The following is a 27,307-nucleotide window of genomic DNA, read 5'->3' on the forward strand; positions in this document are numbered from 1 at the left end:
CAAGAGTTGCCGAGCAGCCGAAGAGGCCCTCACTTCCGCGTCGGGCCCCGCGGCGTCCGGCGGCGGTGCAGAGGGCCCGGCTGGCCGCAGGTCAGTCGGGGAGACAGCCAACCTGGCCCCTCCCGTGCAAGAGGACTGGGGCGCCGGGTGGGCCGCGGGCCCGGGTGGCGGCGGGGCGCCCCGAGGAAGGGCCCGATCGCGCCGATATCATGGGCGCCCCGGGCTGCAGGCTCGGGCTTCGGGCCGATTCGGGGATCCCGGGCCGCGGGGGCACCCGCGGGCTTTCTGGTGTCCCAACCCCTCCCCTTTCGTCCCGCGTCGTGGGAAGAGAGCGAGTCCTTTGAGCAGCGTTTATTAAAGTGGGGTCCGTGGGCGGACCCCCGACCCCATCTCAGACTTTCTGAACCGGACTGTGTGTTGGCCCGGGAATCGGAATTTACAGCGAGCGACTCTGATGATTTTGATGCAGGTGGTCACAGAACCGCACTTTGGGGGCACTTCCTCAGAGGGCAGCGCATTTCCGACACAGCAGGGAGTCTAAGTGGGTGCATTGAGGATGGGGCCATGGACTGGCCTGGAAATGGTGTTGGATGGTCCTCTGCCTTAGGAGAAACTGACTGAGACCGGGGATGTCTCTTAGATCTTTGCACTCAGGGTGCTATTGTGTTCCTGTTGCCATAGCTGGAGTCTTCACGTGGACAGATGCTTAGTGAGTGAATTCCCTGGGTCAGCAGCCTTAGGGATGAAACAGTGCTGAAGTAGACAGTGTGGGGTGCAGCAGAAAACTTGGAGCTGGTCCTGCTGACCTGGATTGGGGCGGACTCTGCCACTTACCAGCAGGGTAGCCCTAGTGTGGATCCTGCTCACATCCCTATTTCTTTCTCCAGTGTCCTCATCTGTCAATAGGGACAGTTAATTACTATCCAATAGAGCTTTTGTGTGAATTAGGTAATGTCTAGTAAGTGTTTCTGCAGTAACTGTCACATGGTAAGCATTGAGCAAATGGGAATTAAGAGTGATCCAGATTCTGTCTTCCCAGGGCTATAGTCTCCCAAACTAGGGATTAAATAGATGAGAAAAACGTGAAGAGAGTTACAAAGTATATTTGGTGGGGGTGAGGGGTGCTTGGGAAGGTCATGCAACTTGTGAGATTTGCTTGTGGCTTTGAAGAATAGGTGGATTCCAGGGAGCTGGTAACTGGGGCAGCATGAGCAAGTTCCATCCCGTGCTTCGGAGGTGGTTCTCTCACATGGATCATTGCGGGGCTGCTCCTAGGACTTTGAGGCAGCAAAAGAAGTCATGCTGATAAGTGGTTTTTGAAGGCTGGACTGTTGATCCATAAGTTTGTTTACTGACCATATTTGACACATATTGTTTTCATCAGGCACCAACGGACTCCTTTTCCCATCTCATTGGAGGCTGGCTAAATTAGATCATCTACAAAAGGATCCTAGTTGATTGCTTAGTAAAAGTGAGTTGCCATGGATATAGTTGAGTCTTTTGGCAGCCGTTTTGCATTTGCAATGAAATGCACAGTTACATCAGGAGTACCTTTTTCATCACAGTATTGTTTTAGGTTCCAGAGAAACAACAGTCACCTGTGGTTCATCCATCTCCAGAATAGATTAAGAAATCAAATCCTTAAAACTTCCCTAAAGCTTCATTCATTTTGGAATTAAGATGCCAAATGATTTAGAGGTGTTATTTGTTGCTCTTTTGGGCCATTCTGGCTACTGGGATATACAGAATTCTGATCTGTTGATAAATTATATATTTCTTAGTTACCTAACTAGGAATTACTATTAATTTCTGTTCTTATGTTTCCTTAAATCTACAGAGCCAATGTCAATCCCTCAGTATATACCTTATAGTAAAATTTATATCATTATAGATAATATATATCATTTATTGAGTACTTACTCTGTGCCAGAGACTGTTCTATGTGCTTTTTATATGTCCTGTGAGTTACTCCTCTGATAGTCCTTTGACATAGGCACCATCCTTGGCTCCATTTTATAGATGACGAAATAGGCAGAAGAAGATAAGTATTTGCCCAAGGTCCCTAATAAGTGGTAGAGCCTAGTAGCCTAATTCCATGCTATGTGCTGACCCTCTCTGCAGTCTAGATAGCTCCCTCAGACTTACTATAGTTTAAAAAGCTATGTCAATATTGAAGAACATAAGCAAACCTCACCTTTGCTTTATATGTGACAGACAATGCATTACCTTGTTTAATTCTTTAAATAGTCATTTCAACAGTTATGATTTGGTTGGTAATAGTTTATCATTTAAAAGTACCCTGAGCCAAAGTTTTCCAGCTTCTTGGCATATCTCAAACTTCTTTCATATTATATAAAGTCATCCAGTATTGTCAGTGCTGAGGAGCTAATTTTAAATCACATTGAGATGTATTTATTTTATCATCTATTTAGTATATTGTTGGAAGTGTGATTGTCCTTTGTTTTTACAGAGGTTGACCAGGGCCACCATTATTTTGCAGTTTCTGAAACTATTTCAGAGCAAAAATTCAGGTGTTGATGGGAGCAATGGAAGGTCACAAGGCAGAAGAAAAAGTGGTAGACATTCTTCGACTGAATGTGGGTGGCTGTATTTACACAGCCAGACGTGAGTCCTTGTGCCGTTTTAAAGACTCGATGCTGGCATCCATGTTTAGTGGGCGTTTTCCTCTAAAAACAGATGAATCAGGTAAATAACTAAAGTCTGTAAGCATGATCACGGATATTCATTAAAATAATCTAGTTTAAATTCCCTTTGGTTTTAATAATTACAATGAATGTATTAGACTAGTATGCTAATTATTGAGATCATTAGGGCTGTATGGAGTTTTATTAAATACACGAAGAAGTTAAATGCTAGTTTCCAGAATCTGTGATGCTGTCACTAAAAGTTGACAAAAAAATCGATGTGTGTTAAGGTATACTATGACCTAAATATGGGGACTGATTATACTTTGAAAGTTGTTACATTCATGCAGCTCCCATAGGTAAAGGTATTGAGGCTTCTCTCTGTGTTCTTCAGTTAAAACATTTATTCTCTGGAGAAGGCAGCTGCCCTCACAGTTCACAGGGCAGTCACTATAATGTACAATTAGTGTTAAACTTGCCACCCAGTCTAGCTGTGTAACCTTGTGTGGGCTGACATGGACACCTGTGAAAATGTCAGTGCAGTGTAAACAGCAGTCACCTAGTGGTAGAGGACTGAAAATTGGTTTTCCAGAAGAAACTGTAAAACACAAGGGTAGGGATCTGGGGCTGCTGCTCTTCTTACTTAGAGTGCTCTGGTGTTTGCTGAACCTACTACCGGTTGTAAAGAAACCTCAGCAGCGCAAGTAAGGCTTTTATACACATCTTTGGTGTTCTGAGGCTCAGAGAACCCACTCTTGCTTCTGTGTCAGAAGAGAGGGATTGAGGAGTCTTGAGCATGAGAGGCTGTTAGTAACCCTGGGTCTTGAGAGACTGCTTTGCTGCCTGGATGGCAGTTGAAAGAATGGAAAACACCAATGGCTGGTGCCCATGTGGGCAGGAAAGATTGTTGGTGAAAAGATGGCAAGCAGGGATTGAGTTTTTCCTCTGCCCCCAAGTTTCACCTCCTAACCCCTTCTTTTCTAAGGGAGAAAGGAATTATTGAATAGCCTCACACAGAAGTGTTTTTTAAAAATTCTGCTAAATTGTTTAAGAAAGCCTTTGTCATAAAGTAGTACCAGCATAACATTTCTTTTTTAAAGTTTAAGTTCTCACAGTACAAAGGGACTAACCTATTATGTCTAAACATACAGTGTGCCTGGAGCTGAGAACCCTGGGTTTACATGTCAGTGACCCTACAAGTTGACTAGTATACAAACATGACATAAATGAGCATGTCCTCCTTAGGGAGGAACTCCATACATCCTTCCTGGCCAGGGAAAGGCTGAGGTTAGGGGTAAGCTTACATTTCAGAAGCAGTCATGGCCTTTGAGGGAACAGCATGGCCTTTGAGGGAACAGCGGGTATATGCATCTAAAATCCCCCATGGAGCTCAGAATACATTTTCCTGTATGGTAGGTGAGAATACAGAAGATCACCAAATTTGGCTAAACCCATTTGAACACTAGTTATTAACTTTCTTGTGAGAAAGAAACATTTCTAATTATAGAAGTCTGCAGTCTGATTTTAGTTTAACATGTTGAAACTTTATCTGTGGTCGTATATATCTCTGCAGTCATGTTTGAACTGGATGTTTTCTAGGGGCTTGTGTTATTGACCGAGATGGACATCTATTTAAGTACCTCTTGGATTATCTTCACGGAGAAGTTCACATTCCCACGGATGAGCAAACCCGTGTTGCTCTGCAGGAAGAGGCTGATTATTTTGGCATCCCGTATCCATACAGCCTGTCTGACCACTTGGCCAATGAAATGGAGACATATTCTTTAAGGTCAAATATAGAACTTAAAAAGGTCTTGGCATTTTCGTAAGTTTAAAAAAATACATACGTATACATATATATGTATGTTTTTATATACAAAGCAATGTGTGTTATTTTGCATAGCCTGTGTTGCCATGAAAACCAAACATAAGAAAGTTACTTTTTCTAATTTTTAAAGACACATTTCTTTATTACTACTAATTTTCTGAAGGCCCAAATTCTATGTTCTAGGAAAGTGTATTACATTGCCACTCAAAGGTTTATGGAGTTTTTAGTTCTCGTTGGCGATTTAATACTTTTTGATGGCTTTTTTAATAGAAATATTCTGCTCTTTAGGTTCTTTGTGAATACAGAGCAATATTGTAGTATGTAAGAGTGTAGTGGTATTTTGTTTACTGAAATGACTTTTTAAAGAATGGTCACAATAAATAAAAGATTGTAGAAAATCTACCTGATTTAGCGAGTGTAGCAGTTTGTTATTAATTAGAACATTGGTTTGATTAATTCACTTTGAGATCAGTAAATCTTTTTAAAAGATATTTCTCCTTTAAATCACATTTTAAAGATCTTTACATGAAAGAACTTGAAAGCTTCTTACCTATTTTTGTCTTATTGATTAAGTATTATATTTGCTTTTAGCACCTTTGGACATCTAAGAAAAGTTTTTTTCCTAGGTAATTAATAGTAGTGAAAACTGACATGAATTCGTTTGATTTGGATATCAGTTTAAGAGAGCAAGCTGTCAGTGTGGTTATTAGGAGTGTAACATGAAGAGACCGTTGATTTGGTTCCAGATTGCCTTCAGGAATTTGCATGGTTGTTTGGGTTCTGCTACTGGAGTTATTTAGAAATTGAGTTGTCAGACAGTTCTAGGGTGCTGTTTGCCATGTCTGCAGAATGGGGCTAACAAATCCTGACTGGAAAGCTGGAGTGGGTTAACATTCATCTTCTGAAGTCTCAACTGTAGTCTTTTGATTTCTGATTTGTATGCAGAGAGGACATAGCATGTGTACATTCACTGTGTCAGCCAACACATATTTATCTCAAATGTTTTTGTTATATAGAGCACTGCTCTAGGAACTGTGTGGGACACAAAGAAATATGACATAGTTAGCAGTATTAAATGAAAATGTAAGACGTGTTAGAATCCTATTTTAATTCACCAAGTGAGTAAATATTAAGCATCTCCTTTTTGTCTATTTCAGGCACTTGGGATACAACACAAAACAGACAAAAGTGCCTGTCCTCGGGGCCCTCACAGGAATAATGCTTTCTTTCAGGGAAGGCCCTTGGGCACTTGAATGGGTGAAGGGCGCCTGCTCTGTGCCCCTTAGTACCTCCTAGGCTCACCAGGTCACCGTTATACTACATGCTGATGGCTTATTGGCTGTCTTTTATTTTATTTTTTAAAATTTCTTAGAAGTTTATTTATTTTGAGAGCGAGAGAGCAAGAGAGCACATGCTGGGGAGGGGCAGAGGGAGGGAGAGAGAGAGAATCCTAAGCAGGCTTTGCACTACCAGCGCAAAGCCTGACATGGGGCTCAATCTCACAAACTGTGAGTCATGACCTGAGCTGAAGTCAAGAGTTGGAAGCCCAGCCAACTGAGCTACCCAGGTGCCCTGACTGTCTTTTCCATTAGCTATAAACTCTAGGAGGCCTGGGACCCTGTCAGTTGTGCATGATTTTATCTATAGGACCTTCGACAGTGCTCAACTACGTTAGTACCTTTTTAATATTCAAGAGAATGAATGAATAGGTAGATAAATGCCAAATGAGTTCTTAGAGTTTGATTGAGTTTGTGTATTTGTATCCTTCAGTGGAAAAGAACAAGTTAATCTGGTTAATTCATGATTGGATGTGGAGTAAAAAAAAAAAAAGCATCAACTGTGGAGCCTAGTCAGTAGAAGGTGGAAGGAATATTGAGTAAAATGGGAAATAGGGAGGAAAAGAAAAGGAAAAGAAAAAGGTCTGACTTTTAGTCATATGAAGATTTTAAAATTAAAAGTAATGTTGATAATGAGGCTAAAGGAGGAAGAAAGAAAACACAACTTCCACGTGGAAAAGGATTCTCTAGATGAAAAGGTGTTGGGTTTTTGGGTAATGCTTTTTGTGATTTACCCCGCCCCCATGCCAAATTCAACAAAAACATGTTTGGTTTCTCAAGGCGTAAAGACTAGGCTGAAATTTATAATTTTTTATTTCCCTTATGACCAACTGAAATTGCAGCTTTACATGAAACTAATAGAACAAATTTATTTCTACTTTACTCCAGAACTAAATTCAAATTTTGTATACTTTTTTTGCTCCAGGCTTTAACAGACTTTTGTGATTCATATGGTTTAGTTTGCAATAAGCCAACAGTTTGGGTTCTCCACTATCTTAACACATCTGGTGCAAGCTGTGAGAGTAGAATTATTGGTGTGTATTCCACAAAAACTGACGGAACGGATGCTATTGATAAGCAGCTGGGAGGAAGAATTCACAGTAAAAGCATTTTTAAAAGGTATGTCCATATTTAAATATGAAAGGGAACAAAATAAAGTCTTGGTCTCTTGTAAGAGGTGTTACTGAATGGAATATGGATGTGGTTGACTAGAAAAGATCTTCAACACCCGGCAACATGCACAGTGAGCCCTCATAGCTGTCGAGACAAGTCTGCTCTGAGGAAATTGTAATGAAGACCATTTCACATATATGTAAGCTATAGGACATCCATGGTGGTCTACTACATTGCCTCTCACCTGGGAGTAGGCGTCAGAGTCCCCTGACAGGCCACGCCTGGCTGTCTTCCCCTAGACCATAGTCCAGGAGCAGAAGCACTGCCTAGTAGTCAGCAGGCCTGCTGAGTGGTACAGGATTGGCCTGTGCCTTGGGGTCCTGTTCTGAGAAATGAAAGACTTCCTTGGTCCCTATTAGCCTTAAAATTCTATGACTTGAATGTAAAATTCTTAAGGGTTATTCTCTTAATATTTTTTCTGTAAACTGATTTAACACCAGTCAATTCACATAATAGTTTTGTTGTTCTGTTTTGTTTTTTAAATTCTCTGGGTGGTTGGATTGGGTCACATATTAGTGACCAATGAATGACCACATGAGTTTGCTTTTTAGGTGATTCAATATGTCATCATTTTCTGAATTCTTTACAGGATGTTTATATAAGATATATGAGTGCCTGGAACAATGCTATGAAGGTTTTAGTCAAGGTTGAATCTTTTAAAATTTTCCTGCAGTTAGGTAATTTTTTTAGAAAACCTATTTTTAAGGATTTGTTGATTTTTTTTTTTTTTTTTTTTACAAATAGTTTATTGTCTAAAGATTTGTTGATTTGTCTGCACAGTCTATATTGTGGAATTAACAAGTACTTTACCACGTTAAAAAGAGGTTGAATATAGGTTAGTATATGAGTATAGAATATTATACTCATAGTATATTATAGTATTTTATCTATATATGTCCTTAAGAGTTGCAGAAGAACAACTGTTCAATGACAATATATTTTTTCTCTTAATTAACAAGTATTTGGTAGTGTATTGATTAGCTGTATATATGTGTATATATATACATACACACACATTAATACTTAGTATGTTTTCTTCACCTTTTGCAATATTTCTAGAGAGGCGGGAAATAATGTTCAGTACATTTGGAGCTATTATTCAGTAGCTGAATTGAAGAAAATGATGGATGCCTTTGATGCCTGGGAAGGAAAAGGTATAGTACAATTCTTTTATTTCATGGCAGAAGGTAGACTTTTCCATAATAAAACAAAGTAAGTTCAATTGCTGCACTTCTTTTGTTGAGAAAGTATTTCTTTGTATAGGTCAAGATATTGGTCACCTCATTGACAAATGAGTATCACTGATTGAGGCAATTTACTTAAAAATCTTTAGACTTCATGAGTTGTTAGGTATTACTAATAGTTTATAATCCAGTAACCTAAAAAATAGTTTATAATTTCAGCATCTGTTAGTTATGCTTCTTTAGTTCAATTCAACAAGAGGTTATTTAGCACCTACTATGTACCTAGCATGGTCCTTAGGAAGTATACCTTTAAATTAAGCATACAATGTATAATTAGAAGAAAAAAGGAAGGGAGCCTGGCTGGCTCAGTCAGTGGAGCTTGGGACTCTTGATCTCGGGGTTGTGAGATGGAGTGCCATGTTGGGTGTAGAGATTGCTTGAAATCTTGAAAAAAAAAAAAAAAAAAGAAAGAGAAAATGAAAATAATGCCAGAGAAGATGTTGGAAGAACCCTTAGGAAAGAATTAATAATCTTTAAATGCCCACTTTGAAATTTGATCATTTTTACCAAGCTTTTTATATCATTTGATAATAATAATGCTATTTAATATTCAGTGTGATAAGTAGTTTACATTCAGTAACTCTTAGTCTTAAAACAATTCTGGATGTTGTTTACCATTTCATCGATGAGACAACTGAGTCTCAGGCCATGCCACTTGCGTAAGGATCACAGAGGGTTAACTGTTCTATGCTTCAGATTTTCTTCTTAATTAACAAGTATTTATTGAGTGTCTATGAGCTGCAAACACTGTAAGAAGTCCTAAAATTGGGCCCACAGATAAATAAGACACATCTTGGTCCTCACATGGGTCTTAAAAGCTGATAGAGACAGACATTGCAAGTCACAAAAGACTGAATAAAAGGACAGGAGGAGGGTTTTAAAATTCTTCATCACCTGCTTCTCTTCAGGTAAGGTGCTGCCCTTCTTTCTTTCCTCAACTTTGCACCTCTCACTTTTCTTCTTCCCTCCTCCCCCCCCTCAAGATTACACCCCTCAGGTAGATAAAAAAAAAAAAGTGCTATTCTCCTTAAGCTTTTTATCTTAGATTTAATTGACTTTGTGAGATACTTAGGCTTAAATTGAGGAACAAACCCCCTGGTGTTCTCTGTGTCTCCTATTGTGCCTCCGGACTGGCAGACTGCCCAGAAGGCTTCGGGAGAGCCCTGACTGGGCTTCATTCTCCACTGACTCAGAAAGCTGAAGTGAAGAGCTGGGATCACTGACTTACAGAGTGTGAGACTGATTTTAACTTTTCAATAAGCAGGTAATGAAGTATCGTGGTATTTAACACAGTTCTGGAAGGCCTATGGAAAGCCATTAGATAGGAAACAAAAGTAAGAGAAAAAATTATTGGAAGGAAGGAGACAGTTATTTGTGGATAGTATGTCTTTTTAGAAAACCCAAAGGAATCAACTAAAGGTATCTTAAATGATGAATTTAGTAGACCAAACTAGCTGGATACAATAAAAGTAAACACAAAGATCAGCTTACTTATGATAGATTAGTTAGAAATTATAGGGGAAAATCCCATTTACAATAGCAATAACAACAAAATAACTAGAATGACCTATCAAGAAATGCTCAAGTCTTTTGTGAAGAAGACTGATAAAATATATTTATCCATTCATCAATTCATCCATCCATCTATAAAAAAAGAAGACATGAAGATTATGGTGAGACCTACCATGCTCCCCAACAGGAAATCTATTCAGATAGATTTTATAATATTCATTATAAAGATATCAGTTTTTCTCAGATTAAATTATATGTTTAACAGAATCCCCACCAACAAGTCAGTGGAACTCTTTGGCAATCTGGGGGAAATGATTCTAAAATTCCTTGAAAGAATAAGCCAGTGAAATAGCCAATAACATTTTGGGAAGTAGAGGACATTAGAGGAATAAATCTAACTATGATAGTAAAAATACTATATATAGATTTGTAATAATAAGAACCATATGGTTCTGGTATAATAATAGATGCAAAGATCAGGAGTAAACCCCAATGAAATTATAAGAATAAAAGTGCTATGTGATAAGGAGTATTAAATATCAATGAAAAAAGACAGATGATTTAATACATAATTGAGAAATATGCTTGGGAGAAAACAGAACTTTAACCTCATATCATTTATCAAAATAATACCAGGTGAATTTATGGATGAAAAATGAAGCTATAGTAAACTATAATGAAAGTTAAGCAAATAACTGATTTCTTAATAGGGAAATAAATCATAAAGACAAAGATGAATAAATTTGATTATATAGTATTTAATAGCTTTAAAACAAAAGAGTATAAATAAAATTAAAAGGCTAATGAAAACTTGTATAAAAATAGTATATTAACTGGACAAAGAATATCCTTAAAATAGAGAGGATTTATTTAAGTTGATTAGAAAATCAACTCAACTCTTATTATAAATAAGTGTATAAGGTTCATGACCACAAAATTTTCAGGAAGGGAAATAAGCATGTGGCAGGAGTTTCAAACTCATTTATCAGTGACATATGTATTAAATGAGAACTACTTTTTACATACCAGATTAGTAACGATCTCATGCATTTTTGGCAGGAGTAAAATTAATACTACTTTGTTGGGAAATAATTTATCATAACATATCAATAGCATCAGAACTGTTCATATTCTTTGAGATATGAACAGACACTTCTCCAAAGAGGACATCCAGATGGCCAACAGACACATGAAACGATGCTCAGCATCCCTCCTCATCAGGGAAATACAAATCAAAACCACACTGAGATACCACCTCACGCCAGTCAGAGTGGCTAAAATGAGCAAATCAGAGGACTCTAGATGCTGGCTAGTATGTGGAGAAACGGGCACCCTCCTACACTGTTGGTGGGAATGTAAACTGGTACAGCCCCTCTGAAAAACAGTGTGGAGGTTCCTCAAAAAATTAACAGTACAACTCTCCTATGACCTAGCAATAGCACTGCTAGGAATTTACCCAGAGGATACAGGAGTGCTGATGCATAGGGGCACGTGTACTCCAACATTCATAGCAGCACTCTCAACAATAGTCAAAACATGGAAAGAGCCTAAGTGTTCATCAACGGACGAATGGATCAAGAAGATGTGGTTTATCTATACAATGGCATACTACATGGCAATGAGAAAGAATGAAATCTGGCCATGTGTAGCAACATGGATGGAACTTGAGGGTGTTATGCTGAGCAAAATAAGTCAGGCAGAGAAGGACAGATATCATATGTTTGCACGTATGGGAGGATTAGGAGGAACTTAACGGAGGACCATGGGTGAGAAGAAGGGGAAAAATAGTTGGGGAGAGGGAGGGAGGCAAACCATGAGAGACTCTGGAATGCCGAGAACAAACTGAGGGCAGATGGGGTGGAAGGGAGGGGAAGGGGAGTGATGGGCGTGGAGGAGGGCACTTGTGGGGATGAGCACTGGGTGTTATATAGAAACCAACTTGACAATAAACTATTAAAAAAAAAAAGGAACTGTTCATATTCTTTGACCCGATAATTCTACTTCTAGGTATAACCCAGTGCAGAAAAGGTTTATGAACAGAGTGTTCAATTAAACATTATTCATAATAGAGAAAAAATAAAAACAATATAAATGTCTATGATAAAGAGTTACTACACATTGGCACATCTATGGGATACAGATGAACAAGAGCTATTAAAATTATTTTGAATAATTTTTTACAAATGTGAATGCCCATGATGAAATAAGAAATGATGAAAAGCAGGAAACAAAATTAAATGTAGTGTTTTCAGTTATGTGCATATCATATGAATGAGAAAAAGACTGGAGTCAGACTCATCAAAGTGTCATGAGTCATGATTCCTAGTTTTAGGATTAGAAGTGATCTTGATTTTTTTTAATATATACTCTTCCATATTACCCAAGTTTTATACAATGAAGGTGCATTATTTTATAGGAAGGCAAAAATAAAAATTTCAGAAAGAAACTGTGGTTTATTTATATAATGGAATACTACACAGCAATAAAAAGAAATGATCATTAATGCATATATCAACATGGATGAGTCTTCAAAATACCAAGCTAGAGAAACCAGACACAAAAGGGTACATACTGTTATGATTCCATTTATATGACACCCCTGAAATGGCAAAACTAGGGAATAGAGGGGAGGGCACTGATTGCAAAGGGATACATGGGAAATTTGGGAGTGATAGAAATGTTCTATATCTTGATTGTGGCTATAATTATATGACTGTATACATTTGTCAAAACAAATTAAACTGAGTACTTTAAAAGGTGAATTTTAATTTATATAAATTATCTCAATAAACCAGACTTAAACAAAAACCTTGATGGGATTTGGGAATGCTTTTGTAGCATCAGTATGTTTGGGAGCATGATCAAGCAGTTCCAGAAAATTTTTGTCTTAAAATGAGGTCCATAGGCTCTGTGAGTATTGGATATATTTGTTACATATAGTAATGTATATGCCCAGTTTGCTAAGTTGGTTAATGTTTATTACTAAACCTTTAATGATTAAAAAACAAGACACCAGGGGTGCCTGGGTGGCTCAGTCAGCTGAGCGTCCAACTTGCTTTCGGCTCAGGTCATGATCCCAGGGTCACGGGATTGAGCCCCACATCAGATTCCGTGTTGAGCATGGAGACTGCTTAAGATTCTCTCTCTCTGCCGCTCTCCCTTGCTCATGCTGTCATTCTCTTTCTCTCAAAACAAAACAAAAACAAAAAACCACACACACACACACACACACACCACCATATCCATCGTTGGGACTTCAAAGTTACTTTAAAAAAAATGCCAACCAAGTTTTATTCAACATTTTTAAGCCTTTTAAAAATGCATGTATAATTTTTTATGATTCTTTAAAAATTGAGGTGAAATTCACATAACAAAGAATTAAAGTATACACTTCAGTGGCATTTACTGCATTAACAATGTTGTATAACCACCATCTCTATCTAGTTCCAAAACATTTTCATCACCCCACAAGGAAACCCAGTACCTGTTAAGCAGTTACTCCTCATTCCCTTCTCTCCTCAGCCCTTGGCAAACACCAGTCTGCTTTCTGTTTCAATGAATTAGCCTGTTCTGGGTATTTCACGTAATTGGAACCATACAATATATGACCTTTTGTGTCTGGCTTTTTCACTCAGCATAATGTTTTTGAGGGTCATAAAAATACATGTCAAACTTTCATTTAGAAACTTCTCAGATTTAACAATTAAAAGTGAGTTTGACTACAATCTTGGCCTAATACCCGTTAGGGTAGTGATAATTCATATTCATACAGTGGTCACAGAAAATTTAGAGTGGTTCACAAAATTTACCTGATTTGATGAGTGCTGCAATCCAGTGATGTCTTGACACTGTCCAATCCTTGCACTACTGTCAACATTAGAATTTATAAGATAAAGGCACCGAACATCTGTTAAGTGCTTAGTCTGTCATAGGCCCTATATTAAGCGTTTGCACTTATTTACTCATTTAATCATCACAACAAACCTATGAAGTATTTGCTGTTGTTGTCATTTTACAGATGAGATAATTTAGGCACAGAAAGTTAAGTAACTTTTTCTAAGGTCGCATGATTAGTGAGTGATAGAAGTGGACAGTCTTGGCTCCAGAGCCTGTGCCTTTAACTCATCTGCTCAGAATCCATATAATGATCTACTGATGATCAGAGGTGGAGCTGGGGCTGGTAGCCACAAATTCCCTAGACCTAGGTTGAGTTATTCCACTATTGCCTTGCCTCTTCATGGGAACACTTCCTGCATACACCTGCTTTCTTCAAATGGGAGGCATGAATCTCAAACTCTTTCTGCCTAGTCTTACACAAAAGTGTTGCTGAACATTTTGCAGTAGACAGTGGCTCTCTTAATTATGCCTTTTGATCTTCCAGGTGTTAGCTATTGGCGGGTGCCTCATGAGCTGATAGAATGTTGGACTCTGGAAGAGCGGCCTTTACTTGGAAGCCTCCGTCACATGGCCCCAGTTCGAAAGAGGTTATCTGTACTTTGTTGAAATTGTTTTTTGTTTTTTTAATCTGTGACCTATATTTTTATTGCCTTTACTGGGGAAATGAATAATGATTCTTGATCTTACTAAGTTTATTAGTCACCTAGATGAGTATTCTGCCTTACCATCAAAATATAAATCTTGTTTATAGATTTATATAAACAAGAATAATTATATATTATTTTATATATATAATTATATATATAAATAAATAGATTTATATAAACAAAATATAAATTCAAAGTTACTGCAACAATGTAAAAACTGGAAATAGTTCTCTAAAGCTGAGTTATAGTATGTTCTTTTTGGAAGAGTAAGATTATAAGAATACTAGTGGACATAGTGAGACTGCTGTGGTATTTTTCCCTACAGAAGTGAAATCCTAGGCTTTATTGGTAGTAGCCAAAAAATTTATTAGACTTAATATTTGAAATTTCCTGTGATTTATTCTGAATTCATTTCTTCTTCCTATTACCACCACCAATAGCATTTTTATTTAACGATATTTTCTTGTATTTTCTGAAATTATTAGCTAATTCACTCCACATATGTGCTTTTGACTATACTTTAAATACATTTAAAATCATATTTATTTTTCTTTATCTGGGAATCATTCATGGTTTTCAGATGTTCTGATTTCTTGAGGATCTGTTGTAGAATTTGATTCAATGCCCCTATGGAATCTCTGATTGCTTTGGATCTTTCACAGAAATGCAGAGAATTTTATTCAGTCAGTTTTTAGTAGTTAATTATCTCTTGTTAAAACAGATCTTTTTTTTAAAGACCCTCATTTTATTATCATTATTTATTTTGCTTTTTGAGCTTACAATTAGCAAATACTGTTTGCATCCAGAGCAGTGGTTCTCAACTGAGGGCAGTTTTGTCCCACAAAGGATATTTGACAGTGTTTAGAGACATTGTGGGGTGAGAGATGCTACTTGCCTCTAGTAAGTAGAGGCCAGGGATGCTGCTAACCGTCCTTGAGTAAACTGAGTAACCCCTACAACAAAGACCTATCCAACCATAAATGCCAATAGAGCTAGTGGCTCTTAGTGTCATTGATCTTTTATATTGTCTTTGAAGTCTGTATTCCATTTACTTCTGTTCTAATCTTTTATTTATTTTTTAACATTTATTTATTTTTGAGAGATAGAGAGAGACAGAGCATGAGTGGAGGAGGAGCAGAGAGAGAGGGAGGCAGAATCCGAAGCTGTCAGCACAGAGCCCGATGCGGGGCTCGAACTCACGAATCATGAGATCATGACCTGAGCTGGTCAGATGCTTAACCAACCAAGTCACCCAGGTGCCCCCCTGCTCTAATCTTTCTTTCCTTTTACTAATGATATGTAATTGTCACTTAGCTATTCTTTAGTTTTTTGTTTTTTTAAGAGGAAACTGTTTCATATGTAGGTGTAGACTCAGTGTATTTGTGGGAGGAGGTAAATAGAAGATTTTCCTACATCACTATCATGAACAGAAACAAATCTATCATATAGTTTTGATATATCAAAAATTATATGATCATCTCAATAGATGCAGAAAAAGCATTTGGCAAAATTCAACAATTTATGATAAAAACTCTCAACAAAGTGGGTTTAGAGGGACTATACTTCAACATAATAAAGGCCATACATGACAAGTCCACAGCTAGCATCATACTGTGCAGTGCAAAGGTGATAGCTTTCCCTTTAAGGTCAGGAACAAGGCAAGGATGCCCACTTTCGTCACTTATATTCAACATAGTATTGGAAGCCCTAGCTAGAGCATTTAGGCAAGAGAAAGAAATAAATGGCATCCAAATTAGAAAGGAAGAAGTAGAGGAGTGCTTGGGTGGCTTGGTTGGTTAAGCATCCAACTCTTGATTTTGGCTCGGGTCATGATCTCGTGTTTTGTGAGCTTCAGTCCCGCAATGGCTCTGAGGTGACTATGTGGAGCCTGCTTGGGATTCTCTTTCTTTCTCAGCCCCTCCCTTGCTCATGCTTTCTTTCTCAAAAATAAATAAATAAACATTAAAAAAAATGAAGTAGAACTGTCACTATTTGCAGGTAGCATGATATTATATATAGAAAGCCTTAAAACTAGACTAATAAAACTGCTAGAACTAATAAACAAACTCAGTAAGTTTGTAGGATACAAACTTAATACACAAAAATAATTTCTATACACTGATGAAGAACTATCAGAAAGAGAAATTAAGAAAACAATCCCATTTACAACTGCAGAAAAAGAATAAAATATCTAGGAATAAATTTAACCAAAGAGGTGAAAGACCTGTATATTGAAAACTATAAGACATTAATGAAAGAAATTGAAGAGAACATAAATAAATGGAAAAATATTTCGTCTTCATGGACTGGGAGAATACTGTAAAAATGTCCATACTACCCAAAGAAATCTATAGATTCAATGCAATCCCTATCAAAATTCCAATGGCATTTTTTATAGAAATAGAACAATCCTCAAATCTGGATGGAACCACCAAAGATCCTGAATAGCCAAAGCAATCTTGAAAAAGAACAGAGCTGGAAACCTCATGGTCCATGATTTCAAAATAGCATAGTCCCCCCTAATCTACATCTACAGGGGATACATTCCAAGACTTCCAGTGGATGCCTGAAACTGTGTATAGTACTTAACTTTACATGTACTATGTTTTTTCCAACACATACATACCTGTGATAAAATTTAGTTTATAAATTAGGCACAGTAAGAGAGTAGTAACAGTAACTAAATAAAATAGAACAATTATAATAATATACATAATAAACCTATGTGAATGTGGTCTTTCAAAATACTGTACTATACTCACCCTTCTTCCTGTGATGATGTGAGATGATAAAATGCCTGTGTGATGAGATGAAGTGATGCAAATGATATAGACATTATGACATAGCATTAGGCTACTACTGACCTGAAGATAGAAGAAGGATCATCTACTTCCAGATGATGGTCAACTGTGGGTAACTTAAACTGCAGAAAGTGAAACTGTGAATAAGGGGGGAGACTACTGTATATTACAAAACTATAATAATTAAAACAGTATGGTTCTGGCATAAAAACAGATATATAGACCAATGGAACAGAATCAAAAGCCGAGAAATAAACCCACACATATATGGCCAACTAATGTACATAAAAGGAGCCAAGAATATATAATGGGGAAGGGACAGTCTCTTTTGATGTTGGGATATCCACATGCAAAAGAATGAAACTTGCATGGATCCCTATCTTGCACCAATCACAAAAATTAACTCAAAATGGATGAAAACAGAGGCAGTAAGTTCCTTGACATAGGTCTTGGTAATGATTTTTTAATCTGACACAAAGAGCAAAAGCAACAAAGGCAAAAATAAGTGGGACTACATCAAACTGAAAGACTGCACAGCACAGGAAACCATCAAAACCAAAAGGCTATGTACTAAGTGGGAGAAAATATTTCTAAATAATATATCTGATAAGGAACTAATATCCAAAATATATAAAGAACTCATACAACTCAATAGCAATAAATAAATAAATTTTAGAAAATGGGCAGAAAATCTGAGTAGACATCATTCCAAAGAAGACATACAGATGGCCAACAGGTACATGAAAAGATGCTCAACATCAGTAATCATCAAAGAAATGTGAATCAAAGCCACCATGAGATAATCACCTTAGGCCTGTTAGAATGGCTATTATCAAAAGGACAGGAAATAACAAATGTTGGCAAGGATGTGGAGAAAAGGGAACCCTTGTACACTTATGGTGGGAATGTAAACTGGTGTGGCCTCTATGGAAAATAGTATGGAGATTCTTCAAAAATTTAAAGGTAGAACTACCATATGATCCAGCAATTTCATTGCTGGGCATTTATCCAAAGAAAATGCAAAGCATAACTTGAAAAGATCTATGCACCCCATGTTCTTTGTGGTATTGTTTACAATATGGAAAAACCTAAGTGTCAATTGATGGATGAATGGATAAAGAAGATGTGTGTCTGTGTGTGTGTATATATACATATATATGTGGTATATATATGGTATACATATGTACATATGTATATATGTATACACCACATATATATATACAGAGGAGTATTATTCAGCTATAGAGCATGAAATCTTGCCATTTGTGACAACATTGATGGACCTTGAGGGCATTATGCTAAGTGAAATAAGCCAAAGAAAGACAAATAACCATGTGACCTAATAAATGAAGCTAAAAAAAATTCAAGCTGGTAGATACAGAGAACTTATTGGTGATTGCCATAGTTGGGGTGTAGGTGAGAAATAGGTAAACTAGGTTTTTTTTTAAATTTAAGTTTAAATTCTTTAATTAAAAAAATGAAACATTGTCTCCCATTTAGACTTTTAATTAAAAAAATGAAACATTGTCTCCCATTTAGACTTTTTATAATGAATGGCAAACTCAATTCAGGAAGCTTTGAAGGTTTGTTCAATACTTCTCAAATTGAAAAAGCATCTGACTATACCATGGGTTTGACCATTCTAGCAATTCTCAAAATGCATTTCACAGAAACGGTTTCCATATTGGGAAATGTGGATCCAACAAAATTAAACAGGTGTCTTTAGACCTCAGAACTTTTATTAATATCGATTGTAAAGTTTTAAGAGGAGAGTAAAATATACAGTAGCATTGCTCAGAGTTTGTGAAACTGTCAGTAAATTTCCTCAGTAAATCTCTTAAAACTGGGGAGGGGGGAACCCAACTTGGTATCCACCTGGTTATCATCTGGATCACTGTGAGGATTCTTAGGAACCAAGTGATATACTATATAATTCTAATGTAACATTACAAAATTTAATTTGTCGTTGGTATTAACATGGTGATTTGATTTCATTTTTGAAAACATTATGGTGATTTTAATAGTTTATATTCAAGTAGAAACAATCTTTTGTAAACTTGGTAATTTACTTATTGACCTCGGTGGGGGACGAGAAGAGGAGATACCTGATCCCTATAAACCTCTTGACTCAAATTCTTGATGAAAACGATTTTGCTCACTCTGAAGATACACTTTGGGGACGTTTTCATGAGTTATCAAGCCTGTAAATGCTGACATTGACATGCTTCTGTATCCACAGGCGACAGATAGCTTTCAATGAAGAAGAAGACGGTGTGAACTGTAAGACTGGTCCTAAACCAGTGAGATTTAGGGGCCCTTCCACCAGCACCCAAATTAAAGTCAAGAACTCCGCGTCTGTCCGGGTGTCTCCGGCCAGCGCCCTCCAGTCTTCAGGCGGAAAGGTAACGCAGCGCTCTGCGCCGCCAAAGGCCCCGTTGTCAGCGGGCACCGTGCTGCCAGGCCAGCCCCAGGCTTCCCGTGGGGCCGGGAGCGCTGCTGAAAACGGAGCGGCGCACCCACCTCCCGCCAAGGTCCTGCTCTCCGACAAGAAGGCCACACCACCCCGAGTGATAAAACTGAAGCGGACTCCACTGTGCGCCGCAGGTTCTTCCCCACCTGTCGGGTCAGCGTCGCGGCCCGCGGGATCCCTAGCACCGCCCCCGGAAGTCCCTGACGCGCATGCGCGGACTGAAAATGGGCGGGGCCAGGCTGATTGACAGAAAAGTGGGTTCCCGACTGCCAGCTCACCTCCCCGAGCGCCCGACCATATGGTGCAAGTAAGTGGCGCTGTTTCTTCGGGCAGTAGAGGTGAAAGCTTATGTTGGTCTTTAGGATCATTATGGGAAAAATGAAGTGAGTCAAGTAGGAATGGAGGAGGGAGACTTTAAGTTGTTAGACCTGACTTTTCATTTTCCCAACTTTGACATGGTTGTCTACTGACAGTTTGAATTTCAGGGTGGTTTTGTTTTGTTTTGGATGGTTAATTGGTATTAAGGCAACAAAACAGTACAGTACAGTAAAACAGTACAGCAGAACCACCACTAGAGAAGTCTACTTTGTTGCTGAGTAATTACAGACTTTAGGCACTTCTTTAATGTTACTCATTGCTGCCCAGGGATGAGAGTGGGATTAGTATTCTCGTCTGGTGAAATAGGATGAGAGAGGGTGGCGTTAGTGCTTCCCTGTGCTGTGTCCCAGCCAAGAGAAATTTGAGAGAAAATGTGGACCAAGGTGAACTCCCCACAGGTTACTTTCAGTCTCAGAAGCCTGAAGATATGAGGAGGAAAAAAAGAGTAATTAAAGATCACACTTTGACTTGAACTATTTTCTTTCCTAGATTGGTTTTTTTTTTCCCTTAGTCTTTTCTGGTAGCAGATTTATTTATACATCACAAGATGTCTTGGAATGAGAACCATAAAACATGTCTTGAGAATAAATTGTTAAAATGTTTTAATTTTAATAAGTGAAGTTTTGAAAGTACTTTGAAAAAGAAGTTAAACATTAACTCTTAACTAAAGTTACTATTTGTTTCTCAGGAATGACCACTGAAGAGTCATTCTGACTATGATATGATTTTTATGCATAAAATTCCCATGTAACTTGAACTTAATATTTTTAAACAGAATATTTTGATTAATCCTCTATTTTTCCACAACTATTCAGTTGTATGTGTTTACTCTTACATGTTAAGTTTTATAATTGGATCCCATATTTCTACCTTCAGTATGCAGTATGCCTTCAATGTATTACAAATAAATTCATAAAGCAGGGTACTCTCTACTCAATGCTTATCATTGTACTTGCATTACTTTGAAAGAATAAATATACTCAAAACATTACTTTTTACAAAATAAAGTAAAACTTTTCCATAAAAAGTAGCATTTTCTTTTATACTTATTTTTAAATCTTAGAGCCCATTGGTAGCTTAAGAGCTTGTTTGTTTTTGTAGGTTATCTATTTCTGGTTACAAAATTGCTTTCTTCCCTAGATAATGTATGAAATAATCAAACCAGTTTTGGACAGCTATCCAAATACCAGCAGCCTTTTAAAATAGGTGTTTTATCTGGCTAGAAAAAAAATGAATATTTAACTGATGGTTCATGAATGACATTTCCCTGTAGAATAAAAAAACTATTTAGTCACCTTGAGGGGCGCCTGGGTGGCTCAGTCGGTTGAGCGTACGACTTCAGCTCAAGTCATGATCTCACGGTTTGTGGGTTCGAGGCCCACATCGGGCTATGTGCTGACAGCTAGCTCAGAGCCTGGAGCCTGTTTCAGATTCTGTGTCTCCCTCTCTCTCTGATCCTCCCCTGCTCACGCTGTCTCTCTCTCTCTTTCTCAGAAATAAATAAAACATTAAAAAAGAAATTAAAAAAATATTTAGTCACCTTGAAAAATACTATTATAAAGACTAAGCATTCTGAAAATCAAATATCATAGTGAATTTTGAGAACTTCCTTTTAAGACACTACTAGTATTGCTTGATCTAGGATATTTTGAACTACTGATTCATATAAGAATATTTTATACCAATGGTACCAATAGACTTGCTTGATGTAGGGTTGCCACAAACCTTCAATCTGTAAAAAGTGCAGTATCTATGAAGCACAATAAAGCAAAGTGCAATTAAAAGAGGTGTGCTTGTACTCATGGGTGATTCTGTGAATAGCCTGCTTTTCTTTGCTTCTAACAGTTTAAAGGAAGTCTATTTAGCACATCTAGTCTTTATAAGAAGAGAATTTTGGAGTAACTACTAGGCCATGGTGCAGCCTAGGTGGAAAGAGACAAATACTCCCTTTGGACCATGGGTAGCAGAAGTCAAAGCTAAATTCAGAATGCTCAAGTAATTTGAAGATTACTTTAGTTTGGGTGGTTCCCTGGGGATTAGGTACTTTTGCATGAAATCATGTTTCTCTAGATTCTGTAGACACAAATGAGTAACTCATCATAACCCATTGATCTTCCTGGAAGATAAAAAATAAGAAAAGAGAAAGTATGCTTTATAAATAATAGTTCAGTGTCATTACTTTGGAAATGTAGGTTTGTGCAGTTGTTGGGTCAGAGGACACGAGAAATTCTTATGGTGAGTATGATCTTTAGTTCCTGCTCACATCAAAAAGATACATGACTATGCAATCTATGTTGAAAACTGTTTTGTCCTTATTAAAACTGGTTATTATATCATGGAGAGCCCTAAGTCTGGCAGTTTATATTTTATATTTTTAAATAAAATTTGTTCCTTCAATATTGCATTATACAATACATTGTAATATTTTATATTTACAAAGTACTTTCATATCCTTTATTTTATTGTGTTCATTTTGCTTTTTAGTTCCAGCAGAACAGTATAATGAAGGTAGTCTCTCCCAATTCTTTAAAGATCAAGAAAATGAGTTTTAACAAAATAAGAGCTGTATACTAATGACATCCCCCATACCAACCACCCATATTGGCCCTATAATCTGATATCGGCAGAATGACACAACATCACTGACCAAAGGAAAAGCCAGAGAGAGGAAGTAGACTAAAACTGAATTTGTTTAATATTTAAAATTTTTGAGGAGGGAAGTAGTAAACTATTGGATAACATGTCTGTTTTCTCCTAGAGAGGGGATTCCATTGCCTCTATATGTGTAATGCCTCGTACGTGGTAGTTGTTCAGTAAATTTCCAAACAGTTAAGGCAATCCCCAGCTTCCTCTCCCCCTACCCCTGCCCCAATTATTTTTTAAAAATGTGTCTGGTAGCCATCTTCAGGGGGTGTGGAAACTGATTTCCAACCTTGCAGAGCTGACACTGTCAGAACAAAAGAGGTGGTTGTGGAGGTTCCTTAGTAGGGTGATTATTGCTAATGACCAAAATTACCATTAGTAATGACGGAAACAGATAACTTGTCAAGTTGTTTAAAGTAATCCAGAGCAATGGATCACAAGATCTGAGTGGTTGGTGCCAATACTATCTGACTTCTGGAAAAGAAAAAAAGCAGTCTGGCCTCTCTCCTCCTGCTTTATTGCTTCTGCTAGAATTGCTGATGCAATTTCTTTTTCATTCACAGACTGAGTCCTATTCCAGTGCTAATGCTGAAAAAATTGTTGACTCACTTCCCAGTCTGTGGTTAAATAGAGTATAATTATTATCCAGCCATTCCTTGATTTTTAAAGAAGGAATTAACATACAAGTATATTTGACTTTACCTGAGAAATTGTGCATACAAAGGTTTTTATTTAAATAGCATTTTGAATGTGCACAAAGACTTGCGGTAGTAAATTGTATTGTAAGGGGGAATGCTCACATTTGTATGAATTTAAGGGTACCTTAAAAAAGATTGCCCCGTAGGGGCACACAGGTTAGGCTTTTGACTCTTGATCTCAGCTCAGGTCTTAATCTCAGGGTTTTGAGTTTGAGGCACCACCCTGGGAACCATGTTCAGCCTGGTGTTTGACCTTGTGCTGTGTGTGAAGCCTACTTACAAAAAAACAAACAAGCCACAAAAAAAAAAAAAAGGATTGCCTTATACCTGCAATCCCCTTTGGATAGCTTTAATCTATATTTGGTAGGATGTGGGTTAGATACTAAGTGGAAAGTATGAATTGGATAAAATGAAGGGAAAGAACGTCTGTAGCAAATGGAAAGTATTTTCAAATTATTTACATATGTGTATTCCTAAGTTAACTAGGAAATTTCTAATGATGGAAAATACTGTCATTTTCTCATATGTGGAAACACCCTTGAAAACTGTCAACAAGTTGCTGACTCCTCAGTGGAGAGTGGATGAGTGATTCTTTGTTGAGGGCTGCAGTTAGTATGCAGGATTTCAAGCCAAAAAAGGAAACATCATGAACAGCTAACAGAAAAAAAAATCAGTTTCCAGCTGTTTTCAGAATTTCCTATTCATGGAATTTGGTTGGTAGTGCAGCCTCAAAGGGACCATTTTCACTTACAGTCCTGTCAGCCTCATGAACTACACATGGTTTACACATTCTTATACATTGTTACAGAAGAGCTAAATTTTCTTTGTTCACATGTGTTTCCTTGGACATCCTGTGTACATTTTTATATTTGATAGCTGGACGGTTCCTGATGTAGGCTCTGGCTAAGACAGATAGAATTTTACAGCAACTGCCAGTCAGTGTTCTTCCCTACTTGTTTATTTAACAACTTGTCATTCTGTATTGTTGCTTCTCATACTTTTCGTTTCCTTTTCGTTTCCTTTTCGTTTCCTTCCTTTACCCTGAAGCCCTCATTACCTTAGTAAAATTTTGCTCAGCTACGGAAATGAACTGGGGGCCTGAAGCTTAGAGGAGAAACTTGTTTTAAACAGAGAGCATGTTACTGAAAGAAAAAGGGAGTATATTTGCTAAAGTTGGGAAAAGGCAACTATTGCTTCTGTCTGCCAAGATTTCTTAAAACTTTGGATATTCTGCTTCAATAGCTGCTCTTTCAAGAACTCAGCCCTTAACTTCTTGGTTTGGAAGATGTGGGAACTCAACTTCTATGCAGGTGACAGAAACAGACCAGGGATTTCAGAAGCTATATATTTTGACTTTAGCTGTGGGTCACACGGTCTGAATTTGATAAGCTAGGCTGAACCAGTCAAGAACCCAGCGTAGCTGGGAGAACAAGGCAACATGTGCCTACTCATCAGCTCTGTCTCTGTTTCCTTCCTCCAACTCCCTTTTACCCTCCAGGTGAGGGTTTTTCAACATTGACACTATGTGACATTGTGGATAATCCTTTCTTGTGGGTGACTGTTGTGTACTGTAGGATGTCAAGCAGCATCCCTGGCCAGGGATCCCTGTGCCAGTTGTTATAATCAAAATGTCTCCAGACTTTTCCAAGTGTCTCCTAGGGATTGGGAGTGGGCCCAAGATTGATTATCCCCAGTTGAGAACACTGCTTTAGTTCAGTGGCTTAATCTGAGCAAAATTATCATTTCTCCTAACCAGGGGCCATGGAATACCAAGGAAACATTACAGCTGTCCACCACAGGCAGGAATGGAGCCATGAGAATTAAGGGATGGGATGATACCAAAGAAAGGATGTCTCAGGCCTGCCAATTAAAAAATGTATCCTTAGTCCCCACTTACATTTTTGGTTTTGGTATTGTAGGGGCCAAGGGCAGGCTGCCTCAAGATGGACCACTTTGGCATGAAGATTATTTTCAGCTGAAACCAGTCAAAACCCAGCAGATTCAGGAAAAGCTCCTGTTTTCCCCATCAAGGGCCTAACCAGAATTTAGATAGAGGACTTGCTCCAAGAAGAGAGCACTCACCATAGATATCTATACAATAATATGAACTAGACACCCTAGACAGGCAGGAATGTAGCAAGACCTCTGTTTGATCAAAGTCCTCTATGTCCCATTATTTCTGAGTGGCTCAGCAAACATTTGTTTACCATTTACTTTTTTCATCTTTCTGTGAATTGCATTCCTTCCCTTTGAAATCCCAGACCCCTACCCACTTCTCCTTAGTTCAGGATGACATATATACCTCATTTTGCCTGACTGGGGAATTTCATGTCTGTGTGGATTCTCCGTATGTATGAAAGTAAGATTTATTTTCTCCTTTTAATCTGCCTCATGTCAGTTGGATTCTTAGTCTAGCTAGAAGGACTTTGAAGGGCAGAGGAAATTCTTTTTCCCTGACATATAATATTAAAAACATTTTTATTTGCTGTTCTGATCAAGCAACCACCTAATAAAAACGAAGATGTACTCCCCTAAGTCCTTTATATATTGACATACTTAGTGCGCCACCCTAGAATGTAGGTATCTTATTATTGTCATCCTCAGTTTATAGAGGAGAAAACTGAAGCACCGAGGGGTTTGGTAGGCATCCTAGCAGCTAGTAGGATGCTAAGGCAGGATTCATATATGAATGTTATCTTCCTGGAGTAGAGGCCCTTAAGCACTATGGTGGGCTTGCCGCTCCATTTCTGAAGACGTGTTGGATAGGACTTTTGCATGCCATTTAGTCTTCTGTGTGCTGCATAGCTATTATTTATTTATCAAATCCTTGGCTAGTGCTTTCTAAGATTATGCCAGTTATCAATTCTTTTCCCTCTGGGTTCTGATGGGGTGGCCTGCCCTTGGGCCCTACAGTTCCAAATCCTCTCCTTATTGCCCTGCTTGTGATCCAGGAGCTGGACCCTATAAGCAGTTCTCTTTAGCCATCTGGCTTTGTCACTCAAGGGACACTGCAGGAGGGAGGGAGGGGCTTTTTCCTGGTTCAGCGCATATCCCTGTGTTCTCGCTTCTGTGGTGCTTAGCTGGTGTGTGGGACCCCTCACCCCCAGTAAGTTTTGGCAGTAGCTTCCAGTCCTGTAGGTACCCCCGCTGGCTCCCCAGATAATTCAACAGTATCTCTGCTGGTAACCCCAGCCAGATTCTCAGTGAGTTCAGTGCACCCCTGAAGGTGGACCCGTGGCAGACTGGCCAGCACCTTCTCTGGTGCTTCTCTCTGGCTCTCCGAGTACCCCACAGGTGGCTTCTTGCTGCCAGCACCTCAGTGAACTTCCTGACCCTCAGTGGGCCACAGGCACACCCTCCTCTAGAAGAGCAGAATCTAAGCCTATGGGGCCAGTGTGAATAGGGGTGGGAGGCTCTCCCAAACTTGTTTTTCCCTTGTATAGTCTGCCTCAACTCCAGTGGTAACTGTCCCTGTAACTGCTATTCCTGTACTCTCTAGTAGCTAATCCCTTGTTACTAATTATTTCTCCTCTCATTCATAAACACATACACACATACACAAACACACATAAAAAAGAACATATATATAAAGTTTCCCCATATAAATTTATAAAGCTCTCCATTCAAATTACTTTGTGGTTACTGTCTCCTGATTGGAACCTGACCCAACAAAGTGCCAGGAATTATTCCAGGTGGTTTGCAAAGATTGACTTGTTCCATCCTTATAACAAACCTTCAAGGTATGTATGGTTATCAGCCCATGGAGAAACTGAGGCAATGAGATGTTCAGAAACATGGCCAAGTTTACACAGCCAGGAAGCGGTGGGGCTTAGATGTGAATCCAGCCAGTCTGCCATGAGACTCAAAACTTTAGTAGCTCTGTTCTCTTCCCATCTTCTTTAGAATTGACTTACAGGATAATTTTACATTTAGACTCCAGAATGTTCTAGGCATATTGGAATTGACCACTCTTTCCTATCTGTTCTCTTGTATTTATTGAGTTCCTACTGGCACTGGCAGAGGGGTAATAACGT

General features: G+C 38.3%; 1 protein-coding gene and 1 long non-coding RNA gene across 7 annotated transcripts; one reads left to right on the forward strand and one right to left on the reverse strand.

Moving 5' to 3' along the window:
• On the forward strand, positions 1 to 20,923 carry KCTD18 (potassium channel tetramerization domain containing 18). Of its 6 annotated transcripts, none has more exons than XM_039222070.1 (8): positions 1 to 90; positions 1,385 to 1,471; positions 2,471 to 2,706; positions 4,245 to 4,456; positions 6,736 to 6,929; positions 8,043 to 8,137; positions 14,121 to 14,223; positions 19,324 to 20,923. In XM_039222070.1, the coding sequence occupies exons 3-8, from the start codon at positions 2,538 to 2,540 to the stop codon at positions 19,799 to 19,801; spliced, it is 1,251 nt and encodes a 416-aa protein (XP_039078001.1). In that variant the 5' UTR covers positions 1 to 90; positions 1,385 to 1,471; positions 2,471 to 2,537; the 3' UTR covers positions 19,802 to 20,923. The 6 variants fall into 6 exon arrangements, with proteins under 6 accessions (XP_039078001.1, XP_039078003.1, XP_039078005.1 ...); XM_039222072.1 differs by having other exon boundaries at positions 2,501 to 2,706; XM_039222074.1 differs by lacking the exon at positions 1,385 to 1,471.
• Positions 2,626 to 5,498, reverse strand: LOC120223842. Its single transcript, XR_005526383.1, has 3 exons — positions 5,024 to 5,498; positions 4,286 to 4,401; positions 2,626 to 2,687 (listed from the first exon to the last, which is right to left on the reverse strand). It is a non-coding gene; the product is annotated as an uncharacterized LOC120223842 (long non-coding RNA).
• Positions 20,924 to 27,307: the final 6,384 nt, after the last annotated feature.

Source organism: Hyaena hyaena, unplaced genomic scaffold (assembly GCF_003009895.1).
Source record: "Hyaena hyaena isolate Hyena2069 unplaced genomic scaffold, ASM300989v1 scaffold_1050, whole genome shotgun sequence".
In the NCBI taxonomy this organism is placed as follows: domain Eukaryota; kingdom Metazoa; phylum Chordata; class Mammalia; order Carnivora; family Hyaenidae; genus Hyaena; species Hyaena hyaena.

What these genes read in the sequence shown, in the direction of transcription:
- KCTD18 (XM_039222070.1), top strand. Translation starts at nt 2,538, where the DNA reads ATGGGAGCAATGGAAGGTCACAAGGCAGAAGAAAAAGTGGTAGACATT. An exon ending in AGTAAAAGCATTTTTAAAAG is followed by an intron (nt 6,930 to 8,042) that starts GTATGTCCATAT and finishes CAATATTTCTAG; the next exon opens with AGAGGCGGGAAATAATGTTC. An exon ending in ATGGCCCCAGTTCGAAAGAG is followed by an intron (nt 14,224 to 19,323) that starts GTTATCTGTACT and finishes CTGTATCCACAG; the next exon opens with GCGACAGATAGCTTTCAATG.